Below are 20,753 nucleotides of genomic sequence, written 5' to 3'. Positions count from 1 at the left end.
TGACCAATGACACTCTCAGTGAAGAACTTTCTCCTCACCTCGAGCCTAAACCTCCCCTGGCACAGCTTGAGACTGTGTCCTCTTGTTCTGGTGCTGGTTGCTAGAGAGAAGAGACCAACCCCTTCCTGGCTACAACCACCTTTCAGGTAGTTGTAGAGGGCAATGAGGTCACCCCTGAGCCTCCTCTTCTCCAGGCTAAACAATCCCAGCTCCCTCAGCCTCTCCTCATAGGGCTTGTGCTCAAGGCCTCTCCCCAGCCTTGTTGCCCTTCTGTGGACACGTTCCAAGTGTCTCAATGTCCTTCCTAAACTGAGGGCCCCAGAACTGGACACAGTACTCAAGGTGCGGCCTAACCAAAGCAGAGTACAGGGGCACAATGACTTCCCTGCTTCTGCTGGCCACACTATTCCTAATGCAGGCCAGGATGCCGTTGGCCTTACTTCTTGAAATTAGAATGGTATTAACTGATACAATGTTTTTCTGTTTTGACAGATTGCCCTGTATATTTGGCAGAAAGGAGAGGGACCACATCTTACTCCAGTGCCTGAGTTCTGCACAGATGATGTAAACTCACACAAGACTGATCACTGTGCAACAACATTCAGTAATTTCCTACCGCTTTGTGTAAGTACCATACTTTAAATACCTGTTTCATTAGGTATAGGGACATACACAGCCTAGTAAGTGTTGACAGGCAGAGCCTGTAATTTAAGAATTAATTTTTGTGTTCTGTTCATATAGGGTGAGCCAGTGAAAAAGGAAGATGTTTTTGTTGCTGTAAAAACATGTCAGAAATTCCATGGTGACAGAAGTAAGTTGTTGGTTGGTCAAGGTCATGCTATGCAATATAGTTTATGAAATAAATATTCAAAAGACAAGCTGATACATTCCCTCTGAATAGCTCTTGGGTCTAAATACATGCAGTACCCACTGTGAAACATCAAAACTCCAGAACTGTCAGCAGCTTATTCTTCAGGAGTTGGTGAAGCATTTAAGATGAAAAACTGTGGTTGATTGTTTCATCATTAGTGACTGTCTGGCAAAAATCTTGAATACCTAAATTTATACTGGCCATGAAGATAACTTATATTGTTATCAGTTGGAGCTATTGCAGTGTTAAGTAATATAGCAGCTGTTAATATCCTTCAGTGTGTTTCCTTCTGCTAATTGGTTCACTTCTGTTCCTTGCACTAGCAGTGAGAATTGTGGAGCTGTATGGTGGCTGATTGAGAAATCTGAATAAGATGAGGGGTCTCTTCCCTCCTCCTACCTTTTATCCTGCCCTGTCCTCCAGTGAAAGATTGAGCAACTCATGTTGTCATACTGCTTTTATCATTACCCTGTACACATGTGTTTTATAATGCTTGAAATGGGAAATTTTGTCTCTGGGAAAAATCTGATCCTCTGTACTACTTTGTTCAAGCCACAGCCCCGAACAAGAGTTTCCCACGTGTGCAGCACTCTTGCATGTTTCATCTGGAAACTGTAGTGTTCCATAAATAGTGCTAGTCACCATGAAAATGACTATGATGCCTATGTAAAAAAAACACCCCATAAACAAAAAGACCTAGCATAGCCCAACAGGTACATCCAATGAATATTAACTCCCTTCTCAGAGGCACAGAAAATAAAGACAGAGAAATACTCAGCATCAGCTAATACACTGTAAGGCTCAGCTGACTTGAGGGTGATCCAATGTGTATAAAACTTGGAAGGAAAAATTCCAAATCCCCTGATTTAGCAGAAAAAACTCTACCTACTTGATGCCACCTACCAGTCCATTAGTGTTTGCTTCTAGACATTCTGTCAATAAGGAAATTCAGGAATTGTTTCCAGGAATTTACTTGAGTTTTGTGTACCCTTGGCTACTCCAGGTACATGATGTTGCCACCATTGCCCTTAATTCATTTTTAGACTGATGATTATTGGCAGAAAAAAAAATAATTAATGGCTAAGAGTTGTGCCAAATTTTGCAGTTTTGCCACAGCTGTTGTCAGAAGACAGGATGTAGATAACAGCTGTTTTCTTAACTAAGTATCTCTTTACTGAGGCATCCAAAACTAGGTTCTGTCATTTCTGGATTGAGATTATTTTCCAGTTGCTGGTTTGTTTTTTTTTTTCTTCAAAATAAGATTTATGGATATTATTTTTTTCCTTAATGTTACTGCACTTTTTAGGTATTGTAATCACCTAATCACTAGGCTATCCTTAAAGTAGCTTTTGACAAAACAAAATTGACTGTCCTGTAATTGGAGTTCACTGAAGAGTTCTCCTTTCTGGATCCATATTTATTTTCTTACATCAAAATTAAAACTAAAAATAAAAAAAAATAATCCAAAAAACCCAGAAAGACAGAGAAGAATTATATGGCTTCAAAAAGGCAGCATAAACATCCTTCAAGAAACACCTGTTGAAGACTGAGGAAAATTCTTGAACTTTCCTCACAGCTTCCAGTGTTATGCAATAGAGGAAAATCTTACTCAAGATTTTGAAAGATTAATGGATGCCAGCTTCAGAGAGCTCTTTTTACCTGGTAAGTCATTTTTTATTGTATGCCAAAAACTACATATGTGCAACATTAAGGCTTAGAATTCAGTGTGTAAAAGCAGGATTCACTTCAGATACAACTCTTCACATAGTATCGTAGTATCAGTCACGGTTGGAAGGGATCACAAGGATCATCTAGTTCCAACCCCCCTGCCATGGGCAGGGACACCCCACACTAGATCAGGCTGGCCAGAGCCTCATCCAGCCTGGGCTTAAACACCTCCAGGGACGGGGCCTCGACCACCTCCCTGGACAACCCATTCCAGGGTTTCACCACTCTCACAGTGAAGAACTTCCTCCTCACATCCAGCCTGAATCTCCCCACCTCCAGCTTCATTCCATTCCCCCTAGTCCTATCACTACCTGACATCCTGAGAAGTCCCTCCCCAGCCTTCTTGTAGGCCCCCTTCAGATACTGGAAGGCCACAATTAGGTCACCTGGGAGCCTTCTCTTCTGCAGACTGAACAGCCCCAACTCCTTCAGTCTGTCCTCATAGGAGAGGTTCTCCAGCCCTCTGATCATCCTTGTAGCCCTACTCTGGACACATTCCAGCACCTCCAGATCCCTCTTGTTCATGCCATGTATAATCATCTAAGAAAATTTAAAGACTGCAAACATGCCTCAAGGTTCTAGATGTAGCAGAAATAGCATATAATTAAGAGCTTAGAGCTGACCTTCTGTAATTATCTCTGTGGTATGGTGTTGAAACTTCCATTTGATCATAAGTATTAATACTTTAATAAATATCTGCATCAAGTCCTAGTCCACAATTTCATGCAGATGTTCTTTTTTTTTGGACAGGAAAATTTGACAGGTATTACAAAATACTGTGGGATTCAATTTACAATAGGCATCAGTCTAGATGGAGACATTTCCATCCAAACAATCCAGGAAAAGAGAGGGACTCTTTGCTAGTAGCCCACTTTAAAGACCATTTTAGTGAGGTGAGACTCAGGTCCTTGCTTCAGTGAACTTTTTTTTTTGTTTATGCAAATGGAGACTCCACCAAAGCAACTGAGAGGCTTAGTCTGTAATAGCAAATAGTGCTTTGTAAGATGAAGCACCCTATTGAGATTGAGTTCCTTTACCGGAGAAAGGTAGAACAGCTTCTTACAGGAAGGTGGGAAGCATTTTATGTGTCTGTGATGCTTCTGTATTGGGGCCTCATTTTCTGACAGCTTTCTGGTTTTGGTCTTTTGAGAGACATTAAGTAGAACATTCTGACAAAATAATTTCCTGCCTACATGTTTTCTTACTCTAGTTGGGAAAAAACCCTAATGTTTGCATGGCATTCTCTGCCATTTAATGCCTGATTATGCAATGTTATGTGATGTAATGTGACTTTTTATTACACTGGAGGTAGAGTTAATGCACTATGAAATTCCTGTCTTTGTGTTTCAGGACTCCACCATAATGTTATATGAATACAGTTTTTTAAACATAATTCCCTTTGGATGTTTTATGCAAAAATTGAGAGCAGTTTTACATTCCTTTAAAACATTTTAGAAGCAGCACTGGCCATTGCACAGTAGTGCAGAAGTGACATTATATTTCAGATACTAAAGCCTTTACTATTATTAGTGCATTGAGTTCTTAGCACTCTGCGTTAGCACTAGAATGAACTGAAAGGTAACTGTTATCAAACTTACTATTGGTCAATCAAGAAGAAGAAATCCTTCAAGTCCCTCTCTGATCAGAGCAGAAAAAAGTGAACAAGTAGGTAGGCAGCAAACATCAAATTAGGTGGTGAATGATTCCAGCAAGGGGATTAGAAAGTATCAGAATTATATAGCAACAAAGGGAAGTTATGTAAATATTTCATCCATTTGAAGAACAGGTGGGTTGAGTGTAGCTGAATGCAAAGAACCCACCAAAGCCACCTAGTCATTTCTCTTCTCAAATGAACTGGGGAGAGAACATATAACAAAAGGCTCATGGGTTAAGATAAGGGCCAGGGCTATCTGTCAACAAAGCAGACTCAACTTGGGGAAATTTAGTTTAGTTTATGACTAATCAAATCAGAGTAGGGTAATGAGAAATAAACCCCAGATCTTCCCCCCCACCCCTCCTTACTTCTTAGCCTTAACTTTACTCCAAATTTATCTACCTCTTCCCCTGCAGCAGCACAGGGAAATGAGGAATGAGGGTTGCAGTCAGTTCATCACACATTGTCTTGGCTGCTTCTTCCTCTGCAGGAGGAGGTCTCCTCACACCCCGTGCTCCATCGTCAGGTCCCTTTTGTGGGAGGCTGTCCTTCAGGAGCAGACTGCTCCAGTTCTGGTCTACCCCTGGAGTCAGAAATTTCTGCTAGGAAAACCTGCTTCACTGTGGACTCCTCTCTTCAGGAGTCCGCAGGTCCTACCAGAAGCCTGCTACAGTGCAGACTTCCCACAATGTCACAGTCCCCTTTGGGCATCCACCTGCTCTGACATGAGGTCCTCCATGGATTGCAGGGGGACTGCCAGCCTCACCATGGTCTTCACCATGGGCTGCAGGGAAATCTCTGCTCCAGCACCTGGAGCACCTTCTACCCCTATTTCTTCACTAACCGTGGTGTCTGCGGAGTTGTTTGTCTTAGATCTTTTCACTTCTCTCTCTTGCTACAATTGCAGTTCCTAGCAACATTTTTCCCCTTCTGAGATAGGTTAGCCCAGATGCACTACCACTGTCACTGATGGATTTGGCCTTGGCCAGCAGCTGGTCCATCTTGGAGCTGGCTGGTATATTCACTCTTTTAGACATAGGGGAAGCTTCTACCAGTTTCTTAGAAAAGCCACTCCTCTAGCCCAGTCACTACCAAAACCTTGCCATGCAAACCCAATACAGCAGCAATGAGCTGTTCACAAGCATCAGAGTTATATAGCAGCAAAGGGAACTTGCGTAAATATTTCCTCCATTTAAAGAACTAGCTGCTACCAGTGAGATCCACTGGATGGTGTCAAAGAGCATAAAGCAAACAATGACAGCAGAATGCTGTGCTTGAGAACAGTTGCTCATCTAAGACCTGACTACTTAATTTTTTTAATGGGGAAAAACCCAAACATTATTTTAATCTGATAGTTCTCTTCCAAACACCTTACAAGCATTTGGCTTTTTTTTTATGTTACCCGTAGGTTGTTGACATTTGGATGAAGTTTAAACATTCGTAGCATGATTATTAGGGTTTTGTATGATCAATTTTAAATGAATGGCAAACTAATAAAAAGGGTATTGCTTCTGTAGAGAAGCATTAAGCAGCCTTCCTTTGAACAGAATCTCCATGGGATCAAAACTGGTTGTGTGGTATTTATAAACAGCCTTTTAGGAGTGTGTCTCCAGTGATAGATGCTTTTGAGCGTTGACACATCATTGCTGTCAGATAGGATGTACATTACACACCTGTAGCATTTTGAAAGGTGCATTTGTTCACTGTCTGATTCAGAGTATTTTATCCTCTCTGCAGCTGGATGTGCTGTGCAGTAGTTCTAATACTGGAAGAGTGATTGATCTCTCAGAGTGTTCATGCTGATGTGCTATGTCTACCATACCCAGTGTGAAAGTAATGGATTCCATACTGTGGTTAGCATAAATGTAAACATCAGAGTTTTAAAAAGGGAAAAAAAAAAGAGTAATTCTATAAATAAAACTGCCTTGACTGGCTTTCATAAAAATGTTAAATTGTTTCTCTCCAAATACTGTAGGGAAGGGAAAAGGAAGAACATTTAGAGCCATGATGTTGTATTTGAAACAGCCTTTTCATTACCGTGCGAAGGAACGTGTCAGTTAACAAGATGTATAAATGTTTGGAGCAAGTGTTTATTTTAACCAAGTCATTTGTTGCAATGTCAACCATTGTTTTGCAGTACCAGTTGTAAAGCAGACCTGGGAGAAAGAAGCTGCCCTTATTGAATACTACAGTGACTATGCAGACATCTCCATTCCTACTATAGATTTAGGTGTACCTAATACCGACAGAGGTGAGCTAGTGACTGCTGTTGTCAGTTTTGTGCAAGTAACTGTCTAAAGTTGGTGAATTTTATGGATGGCATGTATATTTCATATGTAGTACATAGCTTAGAGAGAAGTTCTGTGGAACATTTGTGCAGTCTAAACTAAAGGAATTCGTTTGCCACACAGGAAATGGATGGAGAGTGCATTTTGCTGTGTAGGCAGAATGTTCTTTTTAGGAAGAATTGCTCTGAGTATGAAAGCATGGTTGTGGTGGTTTAGGCTGGGTGCTGGCCAGGATGCCACCACACAGCCCACACCCAAAAGGGTCCAGCCCACTGCGTGGTCACAGCAAACCAGGTATTTCACCCACTCTGCTCCTCTATAAAACATCCACATGGGGTCTTTACTTCCTCTTTTGTCCCCTGCTGCTACCTAGGTAAAATGGCATGAGCTGCCTCCCTTGGGCATGCCCAGGCTAGGGTGGGGGGAAGATCCCTGGGCGTGGGGTTGGGTGTACCCCCAGGTGGGGATACGACATTCTTGGGTATGTTCTGGGATCTCTTTCTTTTGCCACGGTGCCTGTGGTTCTCTGTAAAACTTTCATTGTTGTTATTCTTGTTTACCCACTTAAACTTTCCACCATTTTTTTGCAATCCATTTGTCTGAATCTTTCTTTGCCTGTGGTGGGAGAATTGATCTCCCAAACCACGACAATGGTACACCGATACACTCAAGACACAAGAATTGATGTTATTACACTGGGTAGGATCATGAGTAAGAATATCAATATTTGCAGAAGTCATATAGAATAGAATAGACCAGACCAGACCAGGTTGGAAGAGACCTTCAAGATCATTGCGTCCAACCTATCATCCTAATCAACTAACCCATGCAACCAAGCACCCTGTCAAGTCTCCTCCTGAACACCTCCAGCGATGGCGATTCCACCACCTCCCCGGGCAGTCCATTCCAATGGGCAATCACTCTCTCTGTGTAAAACTTCCTCCTGACCTCCAGCCTGAACTTCCCCTGGCGCAGCCTGAGACTGTGTCCTCTTGTTCTGGTGCTGGCTGCCTGGGAGAAGAGACCAACATCTGCCTGTCTACAACCCCCCTTCAGGTAGTTGTAGACAGCAATAAGGTCATCCCTGAGTCTCCTCTTCTCCAGACTAAGCAACCCCAGCTCCCTCAGCCTCTCCTCATATGGCTTGTGTTCCAAGCCCCTCACCAACTTTGTTGCCCTTCTCTGGACACGCTCCATCAAGTCAACATCCTTCCTAAACTGAGGGGCCCAGAACTGGACACAGTACTCGAGGTGTGGCCTAACCAGTGCATTATACAGGGGCAGAATGACCTCCCTGCTCCTGCTGGCCACACTGTTCCTGATGCAGGCCAGGATGCCATTGGCCCTCCTGGCTGCCTGGGCACACTGCAGGCTCATGTTCAGCCTACCATCAACCAGCACCCCCAGGTCCCTCTCTGCCTGGCTGCTCTCCAGCCACTCTGATCCCAGCCTGTAGCACTGCCTGGGGTTGTTGTGGCCGATGTGCAGAACCTGGCACTTGGATGTGTTCAATCTCATGCCGTTATAGTTATTTCAGAAGTCTCATAAATATATTTCAGACGGTGGCAACTGGTTATGGAGCATAAACTTGCCACATGGCATTCAAAAATTGCATGCTTGTGCCTAGCATGTCTTGATTTAAGCACAAACCCCAGATGTTAAGATTGGAAGATCTTTTTATGGCAAACAGCATGGTTTCAAATTAATTTGTATTTGAATAGGAAAAAGATGTGGATATGGTGGCTTCCACAAGTTTATTCATTTTAGAATATTTTCTTTTATTTCATCTGTTGTTTCCAGGCTTATAGTCTTTGCTGCAAGCTCTTACCTTCTTCATTAGAGGTGTCCATGCTGTGGCCTACTAGCTTTAATCTCACCTCCTAGGTCAGTCGTTCTGCTGTCTGGATTACTTCCAGCTGCCTTTTTAATTTGTTTTGGTCCTCTACAGAGTCTGTTAGAGGCAGAGAGAAAGTAGACAAAGATTTCCACTTGTACAGGTGCATTGTGAATATTTTCACATGTGCAACCAGTGAATGTTTTCAGGAGGCAACAGACCTTCTGGGTATATGTGCATCATCTGCAGCAAGTACTAGTCACACCAGGTGGAAGGGAGCTTCTGTGTTTGGCCTTTGAGCATTGCTGTGGAGAGCAGTGGGACCAGTGGGCTGCTGACATTCTGAACTAAACAAATTGTGCTGAAGTGTGCTCTAATAATATTTTTGTCCCATCTTTCATAATGGAATGGAATATAGAAACCTTGCTATTAATTTTGTAGATGTCCATATGTCAGTCTGCATGAAATTCATAGTTTCACAAAATCAGCAAACCAGGACTTCCTCCATTTCTCAAGCACAGAGTTACTGCATTTCCTCAAAACATATTTCAGGTGTAAGAAGCTTCAAATATAGCACCCAATCTGTATCTTTTAAATGATTGTTAATTGTCATATTGATACCATGAATAGAATAGAATAGAATAGAAGAATAGAATAAACCAGGTTGGAAGAGACCTTCAAGATCATCATGTCCAACCTATCACCCAACACCACCTAATAAACTAACCCATGTAACCAAGCACCCTGTCAAGTGTCCTCCTGAACACCTCCAGTGACGGCGACTCCACCACCTCCCTGGGCAGTCCATTCCAATGGGCAATCACTCTCTCCGTGTAAAACTTCCTCCTGACCTCCAGCCTGAACTTCCCCTGGCACAGCTTTAGATGATCAGCTGTGATCTAGATGAATGAAGACTGCAAGTAGACTTTTCTGATATATCTGGTACTTCTTGTTTCTCTTGTCCTGCTCATTCTGAACAGGGCTATTTCACTTCTCCACTCCTAGTGAAGGATGTTTTACCTCCCACCTTTATTATAGCCTTGTGATACATGTTAAGGCCTTCCCTTGGAAGAAGTTACCATGATCTAAAATGCTGCTGCTGAGTATGGTAGCTTAATGTAGGCTTAAATACTTACATAAAAGCATATGAGCCTGCCTGACATATCATGAAATGCTATGAAAATGCCTGGAGTATTTTGCAGAACATGTTTCTATCATTGCCTCCTCATTTTTACCGTTTTGAATGAAGAGTAGCAGCTCATCCAGTATTGTCCAACAGCTTAACCGAATAAAGCTGGAATAAAGCTTATCTTTCAGGTTTCCACAATTCAAAGAATTTCTGTGCTTGAACATTCTTCAAAACTGTGCTCCTGAGTAGAAAGATTGGTTGTGGTGGAATAGTCTGCAGAATCATAGAATGGCTTTGGTTGAAAGGGAGCTCGGAGATCATCTACTCCAACCTGCCTGCTATGGGCAGGGATGCCTCACAACTAGACTCGGCTGCTTGAGGCCTCATCCAGCCCCAGAGAGGAGGCATCCACAGCCTCCATGAGCAAGCTGTTCCAGAATCCCAGCACCCTCTTACTGAAGAACTTCTTCCTAAGATCCAGTCTAAACCTATTCTCCCTCAGCTTAAAACCATTCCCCCTTGTCCTATGGCTAGACACCATTATGAAAGGTCCCTTCCTGTAGGATCCCTTTAGGTATTGGAAGGCAACTTCAAGGTCCCCCCAAGTATTCTCTAGGCCGAACAATCCCATCTCCCTCGACCTCTCCTCATAGCACCTTTGTGGCCCTTCCCTGAACTCACTCCAGCACACACCATTCAGCACAGTGAGGGATGTGGTTAAACTTGCATCTCAAATATTTTGCCAGTCATTTCCAAAATGTTTTGTGTAGTGCAGTAAAACATTTACTTAATGAATGATTGTTTATTACAAAATCTCATTTTGTTTACAGGTATATTCTGTTATTTCTCCTCATTTAGGTCACTGTGGGAAAACTTTTGCCATTTTGGAAAGGTTTTTGAATCATAGCTCTCCCAGAATTCCTTGGCTAGTCATAGTGGATGATGACACACTGATAAGGTATATATTGCAACACTTCAGGAGTTACCACAGTTCATGTCAGTAGGAGTTTTAGCAGGATTCATCTCTTCTGTATTTAAGAGATACAGATGTTTTATTAGTTATGTAGCTTTATATTGCTGTAAGGGGGGGAAAAAAAGTTACTTTTGTAATTTCTTGACTGATACTAAAACCAATGTAATCTTGTATCTTGGTATAAACTAGGCATATTAGTTTTCTTGTGTAATCATATAGTCTGAATGTGATCCCCTGTTGTGATTCTTCATTGTAGGTATGTCTGACCTTGTTGGTTGTAGGCATTTGCTAATATACTTTCCAAGATGTATTCCTCACATAAATGTGTTGTAAGCTAAGGTTAGTTGTCAGAGACACCTAAAACAGTTGTCCAAGGACTTGCCTTTGTTAGAAAATAAGTTCCTGTTCACATGAAAACTAACTGTGCAGTATGAGCAAAATAAGGCACAGTGGTTAACCGGCAGGTCAAGAATATGAGAAGAGGTAGTTCAGGACAATACATTAATGAAGAAGAGGAATTGTTAAGAGGCTGTAATTGTAGATAAAGCAATATTTGTGTCACTGAATATTTGGGTTTGGTTTTCAATTCCTGGGGGGAAAAAAGATAATTTGCAAAGATTTTACCCTTGCTCAGAAAAAAACAATTTCATGTTTTCCCTGGGATGTGACAATTTTGCTGAGCTTTGCTGCCAGCCTCAGAAAACTTTCAGGAGCTGATTCATCATTTGTGCAAATGTGGCAGTCATCTCTCACAGGAAATAGCCCATCTTCAATTTCTCTTCCAACAGTTTGCATCTCTGCTTTTTGTAGAATTTCTCCTATAATTTTTGTGCCGTTTACTAGAATGCCACTTAAGCTAGTCTGGACTGTTTCAAAAGGAAAGTCTGTGTGATTGATTGATTGATTTAGTTATTTTAAAATGGGTTTTCATCCTGTAGTATCTTCAGACTCCGAAAATTACTCAGCTGCTACGACCCAAATGAAGCAGTGTTTCTTGGAGAACGCTATGGCTACGGCTTGGGAACAGGAGGATACAGTTACATCACTGGTGGAGGAGGGTAATGTGTTTAAATTCTCGCTGAAACCTACGTCGGTCCCCGCTTTGAGCGCAACCCTTTTGAATGACGGCACTGCCGCAAAGGAGATACACACAGAACAGGAGGCTAACGGCCGCTGATTTATTAGGATTAAGTCTGCTCTCCTTTCAACACAGAAAATTAGAGGTTTGGATGTTGGTTAGGAAAACAGTGGTGCAAAATGTGCACACAGCTCACTCGCAAAAGGAAAATCTCCCACGGATGCATATATATATCTACACTCACCAAGGGCAGGGGGAGGTGTGAGGTTCCTTAGGTTCTGTTCTAAAGGGGAGAAGTTCTGAGCTGCAAAGGCTGTTTCTGTGGAGCAAGGAGAGAGCTCCTGTCCATAGCAGAGCTCCATTTTTACCCCTCTCATTTTACTAGTTAGTTCCTCAATTAGTTGGTTCTCCAAGAAAACAAAAGGTCTTTAGACTTAGGGGCAGCAGAGATACAAAGCTGATAAAGATCAGCTCTTCACAAGCCTCACCTCGAGGTCTTTCCTGCTTGGGGCAGGAGTGGTTGCAACTGCCACAAGCACAGGTTAGTTCCAGTAGAAAGAGTGGGGTTTCCTAGTACAATTAAAATGTAATGATGCTCAAAGACTCAAATGTCCTAACTCAGAAGAGGTTGTGGGAGCAGACTTTAGAACAAACACCAGACCAGGTCTCTCAAGATTTCCCATTCAAGCTTTCTGTGTTATCAGAGCCATCCACTTGGACCATGTGGCATCTGTGGCATGGTGTGGTGTAGAACCCTTACCTTTGAACATCCAATTCAAAACTGGTAATCTAGGAGCTAAGAGAAGTTGTGATGAAAATCTGCAGCTAGCTTTAAAGGCACAGCCTGAAACTGCCACACTGCATGAAGTAATTACCTTACAGAAAGCACTTCTTGCTCTACTCATCACTATTGAAAGTGTGACATTCTGGATGTTTTTGTACCAGAGGGTTACATTTTGTCTTTATATTTTTATATAATTTAGTAATATGTATTAATTCCTGTCATTTGTCTTCTCTGGTAGCTGTTGTCTTATGTATTTCCTTTGCTCTTTTTTTCCCTCAGGATGGTTTTCAGCAGAAGGGCTGTTCAGAAGCTGCTTGCTAGTAAATGCCGATGTTACAGCATGGATGCGCCTGATGATATGGTCCTTGGGATGTGTTTCAGTGGCTTAGGAATCCCCATAACACACAGTCCACTTTTCCATCAGGTCAGACAGTTGTTTTTACTAGTATTTAAAAAATGTTTCATTCTTTTAAGCATAGATATAAAACAAGACTCATAAATATTGCAAACTCATCAATATTGCAGACTTGATTAATACCTAATAGCAATAACCAAGATGCTGCTGTTATACCTATTCCTCCCCAGAATAAATTGGTCAAGCAGATAAGAATATTCCCAAACACTGGATTATTACAATGCTTTAATAGTTTGTTAGATATTTCAGTTACCCTATGACTGCATTCTATACAAATTGCTGTCAGAGATGGGAACTTTAAATAAGAAATAGAATTAACAAGTCCAAGTGCTGGGTGCTGCACTTTGGCCTCAGCAACCCCATGCAGAGCTACAGGCTGGGGTCAGAGTGGCTGGAGAGCTGACAAACAGAGAGGGACCTAGGGGTTGCTGATTGACAGTCACCTAAACATGAGCCAGCAGTGTGCCCAGGTGGCCAAGAAGGCCAATGGCATCCTGGCTTGCATTAGGAATAGTGTGGCCAGCAGGAGCAGGGAAGTCATTGTGCCCCTGTACTCTGCATTGGTTAGGCCACACCTTGAGTACTGTGTTTAGGAAGAACATCGAGACACTTGAACGTGTCCAGAGAAGGGCAACAAGGCTGGGGAGAGGCCTTGAGCACAAGCTCTGTGAGGAGAGTCTGAGGGAGCTGGGATTGTTTAGCCTGGAGAAGAGGAGTCTCAGGGGTGACCTCATTGCCCTCTACAACTACCTGAGGGGTGGTTGTAGCCAGGAAGGGGTTGGTCTCTTCTCCCAGGCAACCAGCACCAGAACAAGAGGACACAGTCTCAAGCTGCACCAGGGGAAGTTTAGGCTTGAGGTGAGGAGAAAGTTCTTCACAGAGAGAGTCATTTGTCATTGGAATGTGCTGCCCAGGGAGGTGGTGGAGTCACCGTCCCTGGAGGTGTTCAAGAAGGGATTGGACGTGGCACTTGATGCCATGGTCCAGTCATGAGGTCTGTGGTGACAGGTTGGACTCGATGATCTTTGAGGTCTCTTCCAACCTTGGTGATACTGTGATACTGGAAGAGCCACATGCTTTGAATATTTGTGATGTGTCCTCTAAGAAAAGAACAAACCCCCCAAAACCACAACAAAACAAACAAACAAAAAACCTAAAGCCAACCATGCCATAATACTTTTTTCTTCAGATAATGAGGACTGAAATTTTTCAGCATGTTTTCCTCTACTTACCCATGTTTTTCTGCTGATTCAGTGTTCAGAGTGAAATAATCTCATCAGTGAGGACAAAACATGTAAAATTATTTCCAGAGCTGTTCTTTTTGCAGTGGATTCTGAAGAATAGTGTAGATATGATAAATTACCTGATCTTTGGAGGTCCCTTCCAACCTGAACCATTCTATGATTCTGTGCTAGCACAAGGGGAAAAAAAGGTCACAAACCATGATGTTCTTGTAAGCATATTCTCTAGTTTGGGAGAGGTGGGTTGGAATAGATTTGAGTCTTCTTTCTGTCTTCCAGACTGTTTAATGATCTAACTGCAGTGTCACAGTGGAAAATGCAGCGTGTTGGGTCTCAGAGAGATTTGCTGCTTCATAAGCTAAACAAACAGTTTTACCTTCCTCCCATGGCATTAAAGAGAAGAAGCACTTAGGATTTTTCCCAGACATTGCACATCTTTTTTTTCTTTTTGTAAATCAGCATTTAAATCAATATAGTGTTCAGTGTTTTTCAGGTGCTAACGTAGTTTAAAAGCTGTGAGGCCTGTCTATCTGAATGTCAACCGAGATTAAGATAGCAGACTGCTGGAAAATCAGGAAATTGCCATGGAATTCAAAGCAGCTGTTGGGGAGGAGGGGGTAAAGTTTGCTATTTAAGTTATCAGCTTCTCTTATATTAAAGTTCTCTGTCTGATTACATTTACTATTTAGAGAAATGGGCAGATTGAGAATGCATTATTCAGTATTTTAATTCCTTGTCCATATAAAAAAACCCTCATGTGTTTCCTGGTTTGTTAATCATCACTAAGTCCTTTCAGTATAGAAAGCAAGTAATGCATCCTCTAAAATCAAACAAGTGATTGAATAATTTGTACTTGCACAGGTGTTTAAAAAAAACCCATAACCCACCTGATTAGAGGAGACTCAGGCAGAACAGAACTCATTGTACAAATGTGTAGGAACAGCCTTCCTTGTAGTCTTTAAGAGTGTGCATTTAATACTGGATCATTCTCACAGAATCACACAATGATAGGGGCTGGAAGGAACCTCAAAAGATCATCTAGTCCAACCCCCCTGCCAGAGCAGGATCACCCATACCATATCACACAGGAACACATCCAGGTGGGTTTTGAATATCTCCAGAGAAGGAGACTCCACACCCACCCCGGGCAGCCTGTTCCAGTGTTCTGTCACCCTTGTAGTGAAGAATTTCTTCCTAACATCCAACCTAAACCTCCACTGGTACAACTTGAGACTGTGTCCTCTTGTCCTGCCTGGGAGAAGAGACCAACCCCCACCTGGCTACAACCTCCCTTCAGGTAGTTGTAAGCAGCAATAAGGTCTCCCCTGAGCCTCCTCTTCTCCAGGCTAAGCAGCCCTAGCTCTCTCAGCCTCTCCTCATAGGGCTTGTGCTCCAAACCCCTCACCAGCTTTGTTGCCCTTCTCTGGACATGTTCCAACAACAGTAACAGTGCCAGCTGACTGATTTCCTGTTTGCTTACACGCCAAGTGCATCACTGAATCACAGAGTGATAGGGGTTGGATGGACCTCGAAAGATCACCTAGTCCACCCCCTCTGCCAGAGCAGGATCACCTAGAGTAGCTTACACAGGAATACATCCAGGCAGGTTTTGAATGTCTCCAGAGAAGGAGACTCCACAACCTCTCTGGGCAACCTGTTCCAGTGTTCTGCCACTCTCACAATGAAAAAGTTTTGCCTTGTGTTCACATGGAACCTTCTATGCTTCATCTTGCCCCTGTTGCCCTTCATACTGTCCCTGGACCTCACTGAGATGAGCCTGGCTCTGCCCTCCCAACACTCCCCTTTCACATCTTTATAAACATGAATGAGGTCACCTCTCAGTCTCCTCCAAGCTAAAGAGCCACAGCTCCCTCATCCTTTCCTCCTAAGGGAGATGTTCCAGTCCTTTAATCATCTTTGTGGCTCTGCACTGGTCAATTTCAAATAGTTCCCTGTCCTTGAACTGAGTGGCCCATAACTGGATACAACATTCCAGATGTGGCCTCACCTTTTGATGTAATGAGACTGCTGAAGAGAACCTTCCCATGCTGAGTGGCAGAGAGGATTGTAGTCTCAAAAAATCTGCACAAAAAGCAACCTATTTGCTTTCATAGAATTCCAAATACAAATTCTAGCACAAAAGAACAGGAAAGATTATGATAGTTCTATAAAAAGTAAGGAAGAAGAAATTCAAGGACTTGCTATCTTATGGTCAACCACCGACAAGTAGAAAGCAGTGCAATAAGAATTATAGTTGTTAGAGCAGATCTCATTCTTCTAGAATTGTGAAGACACTAAAATTTTGCCTGTAGCTCAATAAAGAGCTGATTGATTTTCAAACAGCAAGAATCTTGCATCTCAGATACCTGAGAATGGTCTCTAGTCAAAGTAAATTCTTCAGGTTTTTGAAACCTACATGCTCATTAAAGTTGGGTTGCTCTGGAAGTCTTGAGGGAGATAGGCTCCCTCTTGATTTCTCCAATGGCATTTTAAAAATAAACACTCTGTGTTTAAATCTCAAACAAAAAACCCAACACCACATATTCAGAGTTCTTAATGACAAATTGTGCTGCCTGAATCAGAAGTGTGTGCAGAACTGCATGGAGAACACAGCATACAGAACTGATTAATACCAGAATGAATAGGTGAAGCACAAAGTACTAAATCAGTTACCAGCTTAGGCACCAAATCACTGACTCAGTGTCCAAATCACTTAGTTTTCTTCTTGTGTTTTACATCTAGCAGAAAACCCCAGTGTGTGTCTTCCATCCATTTCTCTTTACAAAGACTATTTACAATGGCAATACCTAGCTATTTTACCAGGGATCACTATAGCTTTTTATATAATGATGCACTTACATGCCATTAAACTGTCAGAGGAAATGAAACATGCCTGGTGCATTAAGAAGTCAGCTGTATTGTGTAGCTCTGTTGTAATTCTTTTTTTGACATAACTTGGGAAAGAATAACTGCAGTTCCCTGGCACCACAATACTTCCTGCATTTGGTAACCTTTCGTAGTATCATAGTATCATTCAGGGTTGGAAGGGACCACAAGGATCATCTAGTTCCAACCCCCCTGCCATGGCCAGGGACACCCCACACTAGATCAGGCTGGCCAGAGCCTCATCCAGCCTGCTCTTAAACCACCTCCAGGGACGGGGCCTCGACCACCTCCCTGGACAACCCATTCCAGGGTTTCACCACTCTCATGGTGAAGAACCTCCTCCTCACATCCAGCCTGAATCTCCCCACCTCCAGCTTCATTCCATTCCCCCTAGTCCTATCACTACCTGACATCCTGAGAAGTCCCTCCCCAGCTTTCCTGTAGGCCCCCTTCAGATACTGGAAGACCACAATGAGGTCACCTTGGAGCCTTCTCTTCTCCAGACTGAGCAGCCCCAACTCCTTCAGTCTGTCCACACAGGAGAGGTGCTCCAGCCCTCTGATCATCCTTGTGGCCCTTCTCTGGACACGCTCCAGCACCTCCACATCCCTCTTGTAATAGGGGCTCCAGAACTGGACACAGTACTCCAGGTGGGGTCTCACCAGGGCTGAGTAGAGGGGGAGGATCACCTCCCTCGACCTGCTGGCCACACTTCTCCTGATGCATCTGATCTGATTGGCTTTGCAGGCTGCAAGTGCACATTGAGAGCTCATGTTGAGCTTATTGTCCACCAGCACCCCCAAGTCTCTCCTCAGGGCTGCTCTCCAGCCAGTTACTGCCCAGCCTGTATTTGTGCCTGGGATTGCCTCGACCCAGATGCAGGACCCTGCACTTGCTCTTATTGAACCTCATGAGGTTGGCTTGTGCCCACCTCTCCAGCCTGTCAAGGTCCCTCTGGATGGCCTCCCTTCCCTCCAGCATGTCTGCTGCACCACACAGCTTGGTGTCATCAGCAAACTTGCTGAGGGTGCACTCAATGCCACTGTCCATGTCACAAAACTGATCTCAGCTGCTTATGGCCTTATTAGGATCCTACAATCACAGTGGCTGTGCTGGGAATAATGCTATAAATAATTCTGTCATTATTGAACCAAAGCTGTGTATTTGACAAGATGCAGTACAAATGCTACGCTGTCCCGTTTTTCACTTCTGTTCATAGGTTCTGACCATTTCATCCAGAGAAATAGGGTATGTTTAACATGTGTGTGATGACTGCAGATCTAAATTAATTCCTATCAGTTAATTTAATAGAATGAGGTCAAACCCCCTTTGTTAGCATCTTGTGTATTTTCTCCCTGCTAAGGTGGTTTATTCTTTCTTAGGCAAGGCCGGTGGACTACCCGAAAGACTACCTTTCTCACCAAATTCCAGTATCCTTTCACAAGCATTGGAATATTGATCCAGTGAAGGTGTATTTCACATGGCTGGCACCAAACACAGAAGAGCCACCTAAAGCAAAGAAAGTTGGACATAACAGAGAGGATTTATAAGCAATAGACTGTAACTGCAGATGAGGGACAGTCGCTACTGTGATTTTTGTGTTGTCGTTGTGTTCCTGTTGCATTGCTTCAGAGCAATGGGAGAAGGCACCCAATTGACTCTTGGATTCTTTTCTTACACTTGGTTTCCTTCTGAAATGTTTTGGAGCTTTGTATACCAATGAATTTGACACTTTTAAAATGTCTCACACAAGTTTATCTGTGTTCTCGTTTGAACTTCGAGTCAGCATCCATTTACATTTCCTTCCTTTGTTCTACCAAAAGCTGAGCTCATGTTTTTGGGAGCCTAATACTGAACTTGTGTTGAACATCATCTCTCACTGACAGCTCTCTAAACTGTTTCAGAACAGATTCTTGATAAATCAGAGAGCAGCCATGAGTTTGTTCCTCTGACCAGCAGCTAGATTGTGTGAAGGCTTTATACTTACTTAAAATAGATATAAAGTCTTTTATACTCATTTAAAATAGAAATATTGTCATTTCTTGAGACAGGTGGACCAAGCACGATCTACTGTGGTACCTTTTATGTGAGGAATACCGTGTTCAAAATAGAAAAGAAAGGTTCAGGACAAGGATTTCTTAAGTGGCCACGGGAGGTCACTGTGGCTCCTTCAGAAACCTGAGTCACTGTGTATCTCTTTGGCAAGTATAAATTCGACTCTTAGGGACTTCTGCAGAACTAACACTTCAGCGTTTCTGATGTGTGCATTTCACTAGTACATCGATGCCAACTTTAAAAAGCTGGTAGTATTCCTAATTTATATCATCAAGTAATTTTATGTAAAGAGTGATTCCTATTTAAAATGTTCTTGGGTTTTGTTGTTGGGTTTGTTTTTTTCCTTCTCCTTTGAGTAATTGTAAAAATGTTTGTACAAAACCTGGCTTTAGTATGTCCTAAACTAATTTTATATTGTAAAACTGCTCCTTTTGAGATGACAGTATATGCCTCTTGGATGCTGTTTTAACTCTGCTTGCTCCATTGTAACCAAATGCAGGTTCTTAAAGCCATACTGCTGAAGTAATTTATGTTTTGTTTTCTTTTGGTAGGTTCAAAATTGATTCCACTCCAAGGTAGTGCAATACTAGTTCTTGAGTCTGAGTAGGGGAACCACTGATTCCTGTTTCAGTAATTACTGAAGTTGTGTATAAACATTTGTGAATGTAAGCTTGTGGAATTTCAAGCATTTGAACAGCAAGCACATATTCATAATAGATGGAAATTCTGATTAAATAGGAGCAATCCATGTTAATGTCTTTTTACTTCCCACAATCAGTGCCTTAAACAGTAGACATTTCACTGATAACCAGGACTATGTTCTCCAGTACCATGGACAAATTGTTAGCTATGTTTACTGTTTAGAACTGTGAGATCTGAATGCTGAATAAAAGCATTTTTTTCTTTAACCTTTTGTGTCTTCTTCCTCTTTGTAAACTGAGAACAGGATTACTTAAAACACCTGTGCTGTGATTTTCTGACCTGAACACTACTCTGTGGTCATCTGTAATGAAAGGCAGCTCAAACACTTTTAAAATTGTATATATTTTTTTAATATTCTGTGCTGACAGTGCTTTCCCAGAGCAGGTTAATTTTCAGGTCTCTAGTTTTGTCCAAATGAAAAATGCTTTTGGAATGGACATCTCATGTCACTGGGATTCTTGATGCTATCACAATAACTAGATCATTATCAGATCCTCCAAAGGCCTTGCAACATAGTGCAATCACTTCCAGCTTCAGACTGGCCCTGTGGAGGCACAATTGGTCAGGCAAAGACAAGGGATTTTGGGTTCACACTGTGCTGTACTGGTAGCTTCTATCTTGTTTAGAGATCTGGAACCATCAATTCATTCATTGCTTGATTACTCAGACTTTAACTTCCGGTCTGACAGATGTAATGGTGACTGTCTTAAAGGCCATATTTTCTCTTGCCAATAGCCCTGAGTTTGACTGCAAGGATTCTGAAAGTATTACAGTATCACAGTATCACAGTATAACTTAGGTTGGAAAGGACCTCGAGGATCATCGAGTCCAACCTATCAACACAGACCCCATGACTAGACCATGGCACCAAGTGCCACGTCCAATCTCCTCTTGAACGCCTCCAGGGACGGCGACTCAACCACCTCCCTGGGCAGCACATTCCAATGACAAATGACTCGCTCAGTGAAGAACTTCCTCCTCACCTCGAGTCTAAACCTCCCGTGGCGCAGCTTGAGACTGTGTCCCCTTGTTCTGGTGCTGGTTGCCTGGGAGAAGAGACCAGCCCCTTCGCGGCCACAACCACCCCTCAGGTAGTTGTAGAGGGCAATGAGGTC

General features: G+C 42.6%; 1 protein-coding gene across 1 annotated transcript in view; it reads left to right on the top strand.

Annotated features, from left to right (window-relative positions):
• B3GLCT (beta 3-glucosyltransferase) overlaps positions 1-19,844 on the top strand; it is a 56,975-nt gene extending 37,131 nt beyond the window's left edge. The window contains exons 9-15 of the mRNA XM_068143189.1: positions 493-624; positions 742-811; positions 6,391-6,504; positions 10,363-10,462; positions 11,416-11,535; positions 12,619-12,763; positions 18,264-19,844. Of these exons, the coding sequence (XP_067999290.1) occupies positions 493-624; positions 742-811; positions 6,391-6,504; positions 10,363-10,462; positions 11,416-11,535; positions 12,619-12,763; positions 18,264-18,431 (849 nt within the window). The 3' untranslated portion in view covers positions 18,432-19,844. The remainder of the gene's footprint in view (positions 1-492; positions 625-741; positions 812-6,390; positions 6,505-10,362; positions 10,463-11,415; positions 11,536-12,618; positions 12,764-18,263) is intronic.
• Positions 19,845-20,753: the final 909 nt, after the last annotated feature.

Source organism: Melanerpes formicivorus, unplaced genomic scaffold, assembly GCF_026170545.1.
Source record: "Melanerpes formicivorus ecotype bairdi unplaced genomic scaffold, bMelFor1.0.p_v2 SCAF_1, whole genome shotgun sequence".
Classification (NCBI taxonomy): Eukaryota; Metazoa; Chordata; class Aves; order Piciformes; family Picidae; genus Melanerpes; species Melanerpes formicivorus.
This window is presented reverse-complemented; position numbering and strand designations above follow the sequence as displayed.